Raw genomic sequence first — 14,969 nt, forward strand, 5'->3', positions numbered from 1 at the left:
GGGGCGACTTGATAGAGGTTTATAAGATGATCAGGGGAATAGATAGAGTAGACAGTCAGAGACTTTTTCCCCGGGTGGAACAAACCATTACAAGGGGACATAAATTTAAGGTGAAAGGTGGAAGATATAGGAGGGATATCAGAGGTAGGTTCTTTACCCAGAGAGTAGTGGGGGCATGGAATGCACTGCCTGTGGAAGTAGTTGAGTCGGAAACATTAGGGACCTTCAAGCAGCTATTGGATAGGTACATGGATTACGGTAAAATGATATAGTGTAGATTTATTTGTTCTTAAGGGCAGCACGGTAGCATTGTGGATAGCGCAATTGCTTCACAGCTCCAGGGTCCCAGGTTCGATTCCGGCTTGGGTCACTGTCTGTGCGGAGTCTGCACGTCTTCCCCGTGTCTGCGTGGGTTTCCTCCGGGTGCTCCGGTTTCCTCCCACAGTCCAAAGATGTGCAGGGTAGGTGGATTGGCCATGATAAATTGCCCTTAGTGTCCAAAATTGCCCTTGGTGTTGGGTGGAGGTGTTGAGTTTGGGTGGGGTGCTCTTTCCAAGAGCCGGTGCAGACTCAGGGGGCCGAATGGCCTCCTTCTGCACTGTAAATTCAATGATAATCTATGATTAATCTAGGACAAAGGTTCGGCACAACATTTTGGCCGAAGGGCCTGTTCTGTGCTGTATTTTCTAATTATGACGTAAAATGGAGTTTACTTTAGGCGAATTGGAGAGCATACACTTTTTATATCAGAAGTATGGGTAGGCACCATAAACTGCGGAGGAACAACAGATTTTCGAGTCCAAATGCATAAGGCATTAATGAAATTTAGTCAGCTCGTAAAATAAAATGAAGCGCTAATAGAATGAAGGGAACTACGATATGAGGGGAACAAGATAATACTTCAGTTATGCAATGTGCTGTTCATAATCCATTTTATTAAGGCGATCAGATCCGGACGGCAAATATCAGCAAAAGTCTCGGGATTTCTGGACGGGAGTGAAGATATAACCCCCGTGCAGATTCACCATTGTAATGTTGAGCTTAGGAAGCTCGATTTTGAGGGAATAGTATTCATGGGGTCTTCATTCCATCGAGCGTTGGACATGGAGCAACAAATTAATCAAAAGAGTTCAAAAGTGTGGGAGGTGTGGATATCAGGAGCACAAAGATATATGAACATCCGAATTCATCATTTTAAGAGGTTAATCAGGAAGAGCTCTTTCCAAACATTCTTAGCCATTAGACTTTATTACCCCAAACATTGGGGTGCATGAAATAAAACCACACTCAGTTTAGTTTTAAGAAAAACATACTAACGTATATGGAACAATGTGGGAAATGGATCTGAGATGCAGTGGTGCTATGGAACAGTTGAATGGAGATGGAAACAGAGGGGCTGAGCGGCATGTCTTTTTGCCAACCTTTACTCACTGCATGCTAATGCACTTTTAAAAAAATATTCTTTCAAGAGATGTGGGATTTGTGTCTCGGCCAGCATTTATTGTCTATCCAGAATTGCCCTTGAGAAGGAAATGGTGACCAGTGTTCTTGAAGTGCTACAGTTCCTCTCGCGTAGATACACCCACAGTACTGTTGGGAGGGAGTTCCAGGATTTTGACCCAGCGACAGTGAAGCATCAGCCGATATATTTTCAAGTCAGGAGAGTTTGTCGCTTGGAGGGGACTTCCATATGGGAGTGTCCCCAAATGATTTACTTTGCCAAAACAATTAGAGTTAATACTTCTATAACTGACATAAATAAATGGGTCTCATTCTATTTACAATAACACGTACGTAAAGTATGCTCAGGGTAGGATAATGCTACCAGAGCTAATTCTTTCCAGTCGTGTTCACGTGGCTCAAATCTTCTGGCTGCAATTTTACTTATTAAGAATTAGTTGGTTAGTTCTTGTTTTTATTTTTTAATATAAATTTAAAGTCCCCAATTTTTTTGTTCCAATTAAGCGACAATTTAGCGTGGCTAATTCCCGTAACCTCACATCTTTGAGTTGGTGGAGTGAGACCTACACAGAGAATGTGCAAACTCCACAGGGACAGTGACCGAGGACCGGTTCCTTTGCGTCGTGAGGCTGTAGTGCCAACCAAAGAAGTTGACGCTCTATTTACGCATTTTCCCACCGCTTTTCTACAGACGGTGCTAATGGCAAATGATAATAATAATCTTTATTGTCACAAGCAGGCTTGCATCAACACTGCAATGAAATTACTGTGAAAATCCCCTAGTTGCCACACTCCGGCGCCTGTTCAGGTACACAGAGGAAGAATTCAGAATGTCCAATTCACCTACCAGCATGTCTTTCGGGACTTCTGGGAGGAATCCGGAGCACCTGAAGGAAACCCACGCAGCCAGAACTCGAGAACCGTGGGCAGCTCTGTTTACGACACGATAGGAACGATATGATTTGCACAAAGTGGATTCCCAGGAAATTCCCCAGGATTTGTCCTTGGTTGGAGCGTTTCAGATAAGAAGGGAGGTTAGTACGGCTTTGGTTATTTTCCTCAGAGCAGAGAAGGCTGAGGGGGGACCTGATTGAGATGTAAACCATTATGATTGGCATAGATAAGGTGCATAGGAAGAAATATATTCCATTAGCGGTGGGGTCAATGACAAAGAGGCATAGTTGTAAGGTAAGTACGAAGATAGTAACTGGATTTGTGGAACAGCTTTTGCACCCAGAGTCAAATGGGAATCTGGAACTGACTGTCTGAAAGTGTTAGAGAGACGGGAAACTTGACAACATTTCAGAAATATTTGGGTGACAACTAAAAATGCCAGAGGTTACAAGGTTAAGTGCTGAAAAATGGGATTCGAAAAGATAAGTGCTTGATAGTCAGCACAGACACCGTGGGCCGAAGGGTCTTTTTCTTGCGGGAAAACATTATGACCGTCAGTGCATTTGCTATGTGTGGTGTTTCCTGACCATAGACACAATAGCAACTTATAGAATATCCAGCAGGCACTAGGCATACACATTTAATCATCACATTTGTTGACAACAATTGACCGATTACCTTTTTTCATGATCACCACGCTACATATTGAAATAGTGATCAACAGAAATAGAAGTATCGCAGATCCCAAAGCAATTAAAATATATATGTTCATTCCATCTGAAACAAAATGACATGAATAGGGTCTATTGTATTCTGCAGGCAGTTAAGATATTTTGTTTTCAAATTGGCAACTTCGTAATAAATAGTTCAAATGAATAGAAAATCACACATTGAGGCACGCGACCCATTGCACACATTTCTGTTGGAGCAGTGTTATTGTCACTGTACTAGTTACTCAGAGACCCATGGTCATGTTCTGGGGACCGATGTCCGAATACATCTAGAATTGAAAGTAAAACTCGATATGGTCGATTGTCAGTAAAAATAAATCTGGTCCATTGGTGATCTACATGAAAGGAAACCTGCCGCTTTCACCTGGTCTGTTCTACATGCGGCTCCAGATCCACAGCAATGTGAGTCTGAAGTGCCCTCTAAAGTTGTCTGGTCGTGCATGGCATTTAGGGGTGGCCAGTAAATGCTGTCACAACCAACGGTGCCATCATCTGATGGACTGCTCAGTCAACACCTGGACCAGAGGGGGACCAATATCCTGGGGGGGGGGGGGGATTTGCTAATGCTTTCGGGAGGATTTAAACTAGTTCAGCAGGGGCTTGGGAACCTGAATTGTCGCTCCAGCATACAGGGGGCTGAGAGTAGTGAGGTCATGAGTGAGGTTTCAAAGTTGCAGGAGTGTACCGGCAGGCAGGAAGGTGGTTTAAAGTGTGTCTTCTTCAATGCCAGGAGCATCCGGTATAAGGTGGGTGAACTTGCGGCATGGGTTGGTACCTGGGACTTCGATGTTGTGGCCATTTCGGAGACATGGGTAGAGCAGGGACAGGAATGGTTGTTGTAGGTGCCGGGGTTTCGATATGTCAGTAAGCTCAGGGAAGGTGGTAAAAAAGGGGGAGGGGTGGCATTGTTAGTCAAGGACAGTATTACGGTGGCAGAAAGGACATTTGATGAGGACTCGTCTACTGAGGTAGTATGGGCTGAGGTTAGAAACAGGAGAGGAGAGGTCACCCTTTAGGGGTTTTCTATAGGCCTCCGAAAAGTTCCAGAGATGCAGAGGAAAGGATTGCAAAGATGATTCTGGATAGGAGCGAAAGCAACAGGGTAGTTGTTATGGGGGACTTTAACTTTCCAAATATTGACTGGAAACGCTATAGTTCGAGTACTTTAGATGTATCCGTTTTTGTCCAATGTGTGCAGGAGGGATTTCCTGACACAGTATGTAGATAGACCAACGAGAGCCGAGGCCATATTGGATTTGGTACTGGGTAATGAACCAGGACAGGTGTTAGATTTGGAGGTAGGTGAGCACTTTGGTGATAGTGACCACAATTCGATTACGTTTACTTTAGTGATGGAAAGGGATAGGTATATACCGCAGGCAAGAGCTATATCTGGGGGAAAAGCAATTATGGTGCGTTGAGGCAAGACTTAGGATGCATCGGATGGAGAGGAAAACTGGAGGGGATGGGCACAATGGAAATGTGGAGCTTGTTCAAGGAGCAGCTACTGCATGTCCTTGATAAGTATGTACCTGTCAGGCAGGGAGGAAGTGGTCGAGCAAGGGAACCGTGGTTTACTAAAGCAGTCGAAACACTTGTCAAGAGGAAGAAGGAGGCTTATGTATAGATGAGACATGAAGGTTCAGTTAGGGCGTTCGAGAGTTACAAGTTAGCTAGGAAGAACCTAAAGAGAGAGCTAAGAAGAGCCAGGAGGGGACATGAGAAGTCTTTGACAGGTAGGATCAAGGATAACTCTAAAGCTTTCTATAGATATGTCAGGAATAAACGAATGACTAGGGTAAGAGTAGGGCCAGTCAAGGACAGTAGTGGGAAGTTGTGCTTGGAGTCCGAGGAGATAGGAGAGGTGCTAAATAAATATTTTCCGTCAGTATTCACACAGGAAAAAGACAATGTTGTCGAGGAGAATACTGAGATTCAGGCTACTAGACTAGAAGGGCTTGAGGTTCATAACGAGGAGATGTTAGTAGTTCTGGAAAGTGGGAAAATAGATAAGTCCCCTGGGCCGGATGGGATTTATCCTAGAATTCTCTGGGAAGCTAGGGAGGAGATTTCTGAGCCTTTGGCTTTGACCTTTAAGTCATCTTTGTCTCCAGGAATAGTGCCAGCAGACTGGAGGATAGCAAATGTTGTCCCCTTGTTCAAGAAGTGGAGTAGAGACAACCCCGGTAACTATAGACCAGTGAGCTTTACTTCTGTTCTGGGAAAAATCTTGGAAAGGTTTATAAGAGATAGGATGTTTAATCATCTGGAAAGGAATAATTTGATTAGAGATAGTCGACACAGTTTTGTGAAGGGTAGGTCGTGCCTCACAAACCTTATTGAGTTATTTGAGAAGGTGACCAAACAGGTGGATGAGGGGAAAGCAGTTGATGTGGTGTATATGGATTTCAGTAAAGCGTTTGATAACGTTCCCCACGGTAGGCTGCTGCAGAAAATACGGAGGCATGGGATTCAGGGTGATTTAGCAGTTTGGATCAGAAATTGGCTAGCTGGAAGAAGACAAAGGGTGGTGGTTGATGGGGAGTATTCAGACTGGAGTCCAGTTGCTAGTGGTGTACCAAAAGGATCTGTTTTGGGGCCACTGCTGTTCGTCATTTTTATAAATGACCTGGGGGAAGGCGTGGAAGGATGGGTGAGTACATTTGCTGATAACTTTAAAGTCGCTAGAGTTGTGGACAGTGCGGAAGGGTGTTACAAGTTTTAGAGGGACATAGATAAGCTGCAGCGCTGGGCTGATAGGTGGCAAATGGAGTTTAATGCAGAAAAGTGTGAGGTGATCCATTTTGGAAGGAATAACAGGAAGACAGAGTACTGGGCTAATGGTAAGATTCTTGGCAGTGTGGATGAGCAGAGAGACCTCGGTGTCCATGTACATAGATCCCTGAAAGTTGCCATCCAGGTTGAGAGGGTTGTTAAGAAGGCGTACGGTGTGTTAGCTTTTATTGGTAGAGGGATTGAGTTTTGGAGCCATGGGGTCATGTTGCAGCTGTGCAAAACTCTGGTGCGGCCGCATTTGGAGTATTGCGTGCATTCTGGTCACCACATTATAGGAAGGATGTGGAAGCATTGGAAAGGGTGCAAAGGAGATTTACCAGAATGTTTCCTGGTATGGTTATGAGGAAAGGCTGAGGGACTTGAGGCTGTTTTCGTTAGAGAGAAGAAGGTTAAGAGGTGACTTAATTGAGGCATACAAGATGATCAGAGGATTGGATAGGGTGGACAGTGAAAGCCTTCTTCCTCGGATGGTGATGTCTAGCACGAGGGGACATAGCTTTAAATTGAGGGGAGATAGATATAAGACAGATGTCAGAGGTAGGTTCTTTACTCAGAGAGTAGTAAGGGCATGGAATGCCCTGCCTGCAACAGTAGTGGACTCGCCAACACTAAGGGCATTCAGATGGTCTTTGGATTGACATATGGACGATAAGGGAATAGTGTAGATGGGCTTTTGAGTGGTTTCTCAGGTCGGCGCAACATCGAGGGCCGTAGGGCCTGTACTGCGCTGTAATGTTCTATGTTCTATGTTCTATGTTCTAATTGTTATTTGACGTGTAGAAATTAGACCATACTAACATAATCCGTAGAAGCAGAAGTACATAAGTCGACCCATCGCATGTCCATGTCATTCAATTAGATCATGGTTGATTTTATATGACAATCTGGAACTCTACGTTTCCATCTTGCCCCCTTCACTCGCGGGTAGAATGGTGGCACAAGGTTAGACCTGCTGTTCCATAGCACCAGGGACGGTCTGTGTGGAGTTTGTCTATTCTCCCCGTTTCTGCGTGGCTTTCCTCCGGTCCTTTGGTTTCCTCCCACCGTCCAAAGATGACCTGGTTCGGTGGATTGGCCGTACTAAATTGGTTCCCAATCTCGCAATGTTGGGTTTGTGGCGGGGTATTGGGCCTGGATAGAGTGCTCTTTCAAAGGGTCGGCGCAGACTCAATGGGCCGAATGGCCTCCTCCTGCACGGTAGCGATTCTTTGGTTCTCGTTTTCATTTTGTCTAGCTGTATGCGAATTATGTACGAGGACACCGAATCTCCTCTGTGCTGCAAATTTCTGCAGCCTTTCGCCATCTGAACCATATCAGCTTCTTCTTTCTTCCTGCCAAAGTGCATTTTCCAACATTAAATCCTATTTCCTACAGTTTTCCCACTCACATAACCTGTCTGAATCGCTCTGCAGACTTTGCATTCTCCTCACCAGTTGCATTCCACCTATAAATGTTTGCTGCAGAATACAACAGTCAGGACGGCGAGAAAACTCAGTTGACAATACTTTTAAAGCAGAATTAATCTGTATCAGTGACACAGTGAATAATATACATTAGAATTTGCAACATATACTGGAACACCTTACCTGATCGCAGAAGGCTCTGAGGATTACATGCCTCTGACTCTACTCTTCGCCCAGCAACTTGGAATTCATATCGACATGTATAAAAGTCTGTCCTGTTCTGCAAACGAGGTACAGTGAGAGAGATGCTGGCACCGTTCTTCCCGACATTTTCTTGAGGAATATGAAACTGTATTTGAGAATTTACGTAGAAATAAAATGTCACCGCAGAGTAGGAATTCGGCGCCGTGCAGTTGAAAGTAATATTCTGTTCATTTTCAGAAGTGGGCCCTTTTGCTTCCAACACGCAGATCGGTTTTAAGGGGTGGTCTAAAAAGTACAAAACGAAACATTAAGTGCAATTACGAAATGCAATATGCATGAACTCATGTTGATGTTTTACACGAGTAAACTACTGCTGTTATTGATCAGGGCAGCACGGTAGCATTGTGGATAGCACAATTGCTTCACAGCTCCAGGTTCCCAGGTTCGATTCCGGCTTGGGTCACTGTCTGTGCGGAGTCTGCACATCCTCCCCGTGTGTGCGTGGGTTTCCTCCGGGTGCTCCGGTTTCCTCCCACAGTCCAAAGATGTGCAGGTTAGGTTGATTGGCCATGATAAATTGCCCTTAGTGTCCAAAATTGCCCTTAGTGTTGGGTGGGGTTACTGGGTTATGGGGATAGGGTGGTGTGGTCCTTGGGTAGGGTGCTCTTTCCAAGAGCCGGTGCAGACTCGATGGGCCGAATGGCCTCCTTCTGCACTGTAAATTCTATGAAATCACCTTTTCTCCATCTTTTAATCTAGCGCTTTGTTTACCCAATTTTTTCCAGCGAGGCACTACATAAATTAAAATAATTAGTCATTGTTGATCTACATTCTGTTGACAGCATCAAGATATGTGCACAAAGCATCGCTCTGCTTTCAGATAATCAAACTGTTAGTGTCGTTTTTTTTATCCGACCTTCTTACCTACCAACTTGCTAATGTCAATGCAACACGATTCCTAGTGCCATGTGTAATGATATCCATTGTTTTCTGAACAAACTGCTTGCTTTTCTTCTGTTGGTTGAGTTGTTGCTATCCAGATTTACTTTGTAGTTTTGTGAAATTTTCAAATGTCCTTTTACACTTGAGACTCAAGAGATTAAGGGATGTCGGACAGAAAGAAATTATTAGACCAAATGTTGGACAAATGCGAGAGTCCGAGCGTTTGAAAAGAAGGGGCTGGGGAAGAGTTGGAGGCATTGGTTATTGCCACGGACAAATTACTGGGATCCAATATTAAGGAGATTACCGCAGAATACTTCGAAAACACTCCTCCTCATAAGGTTGTCTGTTCTTAAACAGAAGCATGTCAGATCGCTAACTTTCCATTCCCGCCCGCGGGACGGGGGTGTGGGGGGGGGGGGGGGGAGGGGGTCGGGTGGGGGGGGGAGCAGAATTATGGCCGGCATTTAAATTCCATTGATCCCGAGGGCATGAAAGTCGCTGGGTGGGCGTGAGGATATGGCTGTGGACGGTTCTTTAATTCCTTGTCACCCCATTCTGTATTGGATGCAGACTAAATCCATTCGTGTATCACAGCAAAATACACCACCGGTGTAAAGTAATTAGAGATTTTTCGCGCATGATAGAGTTGGACCCCCGTAGATGATGAGTGAACAATAGAGGGAGACATAATTGCTTTGCCGAGTAAACTCAATGCTTTCGTATTTAATGAATAACAACATTCAGAACTTGGAATTTAAATACTAGGTATTAACTGGAAATAACTGTCGAAAAAAGCAATAACCGATCAAATTATCTCAATGAAGAAACATCAGCTGAATAAAAACCTACTCGAGTTTGCAAGGCAACTGTAATTTGATCAGGATAAAATTTAATGTTTGTAGAGGTGTTATTTACATACAATTCAGAGAGAAAATGCACTCACCTATTACAGTCAAGACCATAGGGTCACTCTGTGCCGAATTGAGCAGTCGGCCTGAGACGTTCGTGCTATACATGCATCGATAATCATCTACACCAGGATTCAGAGCCCCTGTGATGTTAAACGTAACTGAATATCTCCCCTTCACGATTCTGTGCGCTGCCGGTGTAAATGAGTTGTTCAACTTGTACAGAGAAAATATTGTGTCCGAATCTCGAGGTGGGGCTTTGCAAGTCAATAACAATAATTCTCCCCTTAAAATTGTCGTAAAATTCTGATTCAGCGAAAGCGTTGGTGTTATTGGGGGATCTGAAATTAGAATCAAAGTTCACATATAGACAGAGGCACAATAATCTCTGTTGTTAAATAAGAAGATCGCCAGGAAACAGGTCTAGCCTGGGAAATGGTAAAGTTGGAATTCGCCATCCTGTTAAGCCAAAAAATGATTGCACTGTAAAGAAAATGTCCTAACCTGTTGATGATTAGAATTCCACAGCAGAGTGGACGTTAGTTGGAGCGGTTACGTGAAATACCTTTATTTAATTAACAGCAATTTTGTCTTTTGTGGTATTACTGGATTTTCAGTTAAAATATTCTAAAGGAGTCGATTCTTCAGAACAGTTTACTTGCTAGTCGGACCAAGTAGCAAATCTTTTGGGGGAACTATTTCGAACTGTGATGTTCTATTCATAGTTTATCTTACTTCTTCTTTGTAAATATTTTACTTTCATTTTTTAAAATCAGCAGTGTTAGTGGAGTGCTGTGGTCAGTATGTTCTCAGCTCGTTTGTAGAATACAAAGGAAGGTCGTGGTGTGTGAGCCAAGCTTCTCTCGGGGCTGCGAGTTGCTCACGAATTAATATTTGCTTTGGTCATAACAGCAGATAAGTTTTGTTTCACATTTCCCAACGTCAGCTACGGGAGATCATGTCCAGAAAGAACATGCCCTCCTGTCCAAGCTGTCTCACCATCTGAGCTAGTTGTAAACTCATTGAGGTAAATTATCCGATCCCACCCAGCGCGGAAATGGAACAGTTGACGGGTTATTGAAAAGCTGGCCTGCCCATGAAATTTCTCCCGTCTGGGAATTCCCGCCCTTTGGTCTTGCCCCCGAACTGTACTCCTTGTCCAGGTCTTCCAAAGACGTTCAATGCTCCCCAAAGAAACAGCAAGTTATCCTTAGACTGGGCGGACTACAGCCTTTGCAATACACCGAATAGAGATGATAATCCCATTCTGTGCCATTCATTTTGTTTTTTCTGTTATTTACGCTATTGTTCCATTTTTATTCGGATGGCTGCTATGAAGCCAGTGGCACCTCTTATGTGCATTTTGATAACTTATTTTACTGTCCCCTTACCACTGATTTGGCTCTTACAGAATTGTCTCAGTGAAGTAGGAGGGGTTTATATTCCTCATGGCCGCGCCGGCTCCAGGAATGACCAATGCATCTATTGTCGCTCCCCCTGCCTTTCCCAGTAACCCAGCAGATGGTTTAATTTGAGATAACACTCCAAGTCCCTCTGATTACCTTTCTAAAACTTAACAAGGTCAAGATGTTATTGGGTGAAATTGAACTTGAATCAAATACAACTGTTTTCACCATTCACGCCATTTATTACTATCGGCTCTCTTTCTTGGCAAAATCTTTAAGAACCGGAGATATGAAAGTTAGGTTTAAATGTGGCAAACGCTCCCGTCTCGGACGGAAATCACGATTCAGCCGCAAATTGGACAATGCTCCCTGTAATCTGACCAGAAGACCATATGACATAGGAGCAGAATTAGGCCACTCGGCCCATCGAGTCTGTTCTGCCGTTCAACCATGGCTGATATTTTTTCAGCCCCATTCTCCTGCCTTCTCCCCATAACCCCTGATCCCCTTATTGATCAAAAACCTATCTATCTCTGTCTTAAAGACACTCAGTGAATTGGCCTCCACAACCTTCTGCAGCAAAGAGTTCCACAGATTCACCACCCTCTGGCTGAAGGAATTCCACCTCATATCTGTTTTATTGGGGCTGGTTTAGCACACTGGGCTAAATAGCTGGCATATAATGCAGAATAAGGCAGTCGCTCGGGTTCAATTCCCATACTGGCCTCCCCGATCAGGCGCCGGAATGTGGCGACCAGGGGCTTTTCACAGTAACGTCATTGAGCTATTATTATTATTAAAAGATCGTCCCATTAGTCTGAGATGGTGTCTTCTGGTTCTAGTTTTTGCTACAATTAGAAACATTCTCTCTACGTCCACTCTATCCCGGCCCCACAGTATCCTGTGCGTTTCAATTAGATCCCCCCCTCCCCCTCATCTTTCTATACTCCAACGAGTACAGACCCAGAGTCCTCAACCGTTTCTCATACGACAAGCTCTTCATTCCAGGGATCATTCTTGTGAACCTCCTCTGGACCTTTCCACGGCCAGCACATCCTTCCTTAGATACGGGGCCCAAAACTGCTCACAATACTCCAAATGGGGTCTGACCAGAGCCTTATACAGCCTCAGAAGTACATTCCTGGTCTTGTATTCTAGCGCTCTTGACATGAATTCTAACATTGCATTTGCCTTCTTAACTGCCGAGTGAACCTGCACGTTAACCTTAAGAGAATCGTGAACAAGGACTCCCAAGTACCTTTGTGCTTCTGATTTTCTAAGTATATCCCCATTTAGAAAATAGTCTATGCCTAAATTCCTCCTTCCAAAGTGCATAACCTCACACTTCTCCACATTGTATTCCATTCTCCATTTCATTGCCCACTCTCCTAGCTTGTCCAATTCCTTCTGCAGCCCCCTTGCTTCCTAAATACTACCTGTCCCTCTACAGATCGTTGTCTCATCTGCAAACTTAGCAACAGTGCCTTCAGTTCCTTCTTCCAGATCATTAATGTATATTGTGAAAAGTTGTGGTCTCAGCACAGACCCCTGAGGCACACCACTAGTCACCGGCTGCCATCCTGAAAAAGACCCCTTTATCTCCACTCTCTGCCTTCTGCCAGTCAGCCAATCCTCTATCCATGCCAGGATCTTACCCTTAACCTCATGGGTTCTTCATTTATTTAAGTCTCCTGTGCGGCACCTTGTCAAAGGCCTCCTGGAAATCTAAATAAATCACGTCCACTGGTTCTCCTTTGTCTGATTTCCTTATTATCTCCTCAAAGGACTCTAACAGATTTGACATACATGACCCCCCTTTGACGAAGCCGTGCTGACTCAGTCCTATTTAACCATGCGCTTCCAAGTACTCCGTGATCTCATCTTTAATTACAGACTCTAAAATCTTACCTCTGGGACCCGTCTTGCCTCCTGTAATTCCTGAAAGATCACCACCAATGCCTCCACAGTCTCCTCAGCTATCTTTTTTAGGACCCTGGGGTATAGTCCATCTGACCCAGGTGACTTATCCACCTTCAGACCTTTTAATTTCCCCAGAACCTTCTCCTTGGTGATGGTCACTGCACTCACCTCTGCCCCCTGGTTCTCCTGGAGCTCTGGCATCTCACTGGTGTCTTCCACCGTGAAGATTGATGCAAAGTAACTATTTAGTTCGTCTGCCATTTCTTTGTTTCCTATTATTACTTCTCCAGCCACGTTTTCCAGTAGTCCAATGCCAATTTTTGCCTCTCTCTTACCTTTTATATGTTGAAAAAATCTCTTCCTATCTTCTTTTATATTACTAGCTAGCTTGCACTCATATTTCATCTTCTCCCCCCTCCCCCCCTTATTGCTTTTTTAGTCGTTCTCTGGTCTCTTTTAAAGGCTTCCCACTAATCCTTGCCACATTGTATGCTTTTTCTTTTGCCTTTATGCTGCCTTTCACTTCCGTCGTCAACATGGATTCCTTGTCCTGTCCTTGTTTCCTCCTCCTTGGGATGAATTTCTGCTGTGCCTCCCGAATAACCCCCAAAACTCCTGCCATTGCTGTTCCACTGCCTTCCTTGCTAGTCTCCTTTTCCAATCAACTCTGGCCAGCTCCTCCCTCGTGTCTTTGTAGCTACCCTTATTGAATTGTAATACCGTAGCGCCTGACTCCAGCTTCTGCCTCTCAAACCGCTGGGTAAATTCTATCTTATTGTTGTCATGGGAGTGTCCCTTTAAGAAATGTGTGTTCTTCAATTAGCTTCAGTGGTGTCATTGTGTGGGTGGAGCTGGGCTGTGGCTCTGGCTTTTGCTTTTGAGCAGGGAGCTGGATGTGGCTCTGAGTTTTACTTTCCTTTACACCTTTAACATAGATATAGAATTTACAGTGCAGAAGGAGGCCATTCGGCCCATCGAGACTGCACCGGCTCTTGGAAAGGGCACCCTACCCAAGGTCAACACCTCCACCCGATTCCCACAACACAGTAACCCTACCCAACAGAAAAGGGCAATTTTGGACACTGAGGGCAATTTATCTTGGCCAATCCACCTAACCTGCACATCTTTGGACGGTGGGAGGAAACCGGAGCACCCGGAGGAAACCCACGCACACACGGGGAGGATGTGCAGACTCCGCACAGACAGTGACCCAAGCCGGAATCGAACCTGAGACCCTGGAGCTGTGAAGCAAGTGTGCTATCCACAAGGCTACCGTGCTGCCCTTTGTAAGCTGGATTCAGACAAAGAAGGCTTCTCTGCTCTCTCTCTCTCTCTCTGCACGTTAAAATGTGTCCAGACCACTTGATAATTTTAAAGTGATAACTGTTTACTGTAATGAATTCAAACCTACTGTTTTGGTAAAAGGGGTAGTTCTGGTTTTATTGGATGTTGTTATCAGGTTGAAACAGCAGAAAGGGAAGTTATTAAAGGTTTTATATATAGAGAGAGAACTGCAGCTGTGTGGGGCATTTATATTTTAGTTGATAAAAATGCTTACTGTGTGTGAGTTTGTAGAAATGTTAACCGAATTCGCAGAAAAAAACGTTGTTTTTGATTAAAAGTGCTGAAGGTTTCTGTTGAATAACACCTGAAAGTTAAGCCCTTGTGCTCCTCATAACTAAAATCTATAAACAGTTCTGGGTCAGGTAAACTCCATGATACATTTTGGTGTTGTCTAAACCCTGGCCGATAGCATTGTGGTCACTGCTCTCTAAGGGTTCCTTCACCTTAAGATCCCTAATCAAGTCTGCCTCATTACACATCATCAAATCCAAAATTGCCTGTTCCCTAGTGGGCTCTGTCACAAGCTGCTCCAAAAAACTATCTCTTAAGCATCCCACAAATTCCTTTTCTTGGGATCCACTACCAACCTGATCTTCCCAGTCCACCTGCATATTGAAGTCCCCCATGATTATTGTGATAGTGCCTTTTTTACATGCTTTCTCAATCTCCTGATTTATTTTCTGCCCCACATCCTGAATACTGCTAAGGGTAATTGACAATAATGAACTAAATTGATATGAGATGTTCTTCCAAATACTCAAAACCCGATTTATCTAAAGTTTATGGGTATAAACAAATAATATTTTGGCAATCAACGTATGAAGAATGTATGAGGTTTTCTGAGTCTAAATTATTTGGTAGAGTTAATTGGAACATTGTCAAACCCCACCTGTCTATCAGTGATATCAGTTAATGTGGGATGAATTTCTCAAATTACTCGCTAAATTGTGCCTGAAA

General features: G+C 44.1%; 1 protein-coding gene across 1 annotated transcript in view; it reads right to left on the bottom strand.

The window, feature by feature from the left end:
- Window positions 1–2,750: 2,750 nt before the first annotated feature.
- The window catches only part of LOC140395848 (uncharacterized), a 41,466-nt gene continuing 29,247 nt past the window's right edge, over window positions 2,751–14,969 (bottom strand). The window contains exons 8-10 of the mRNA XM_072483939.1: window positions 9,378–9,683; window positions 7,469–7,774; window positions 2,751–3,132 (exon numbers count right to left, since the gene is read on the bottom strand). Coding sequence (XP_072340040.1) covers window positions 2,996–3,132; window positions 7,469–7,774; window positions 9,378–9,683 — 749 coding nt within the window. The 3' untranslated portion in view covers window positions 2,751–2,995. The remainder of the gene's footprint in view (window positions 3,133–7,468; window positions 7,775–9,377; window positions 9,684–14,969) is intronic.

Source organism: Scyliorhinus torazame, chromosome 19, assembly GCF_047496885.1.
Source record: "Scyliorhinus torazame isolate Kashiwa2021f chromosome 19, sScyTor2.1, whole genome shotgun sequence".
Taxonomy (NCBI): domain Eukaryota; kingdom Metazoa; phylum Chordata; class Chondrichthyes; order Carcharhiniformes; family Scyliorhinidae; genus Scyliorhinus; species Scyliorhinus torazame.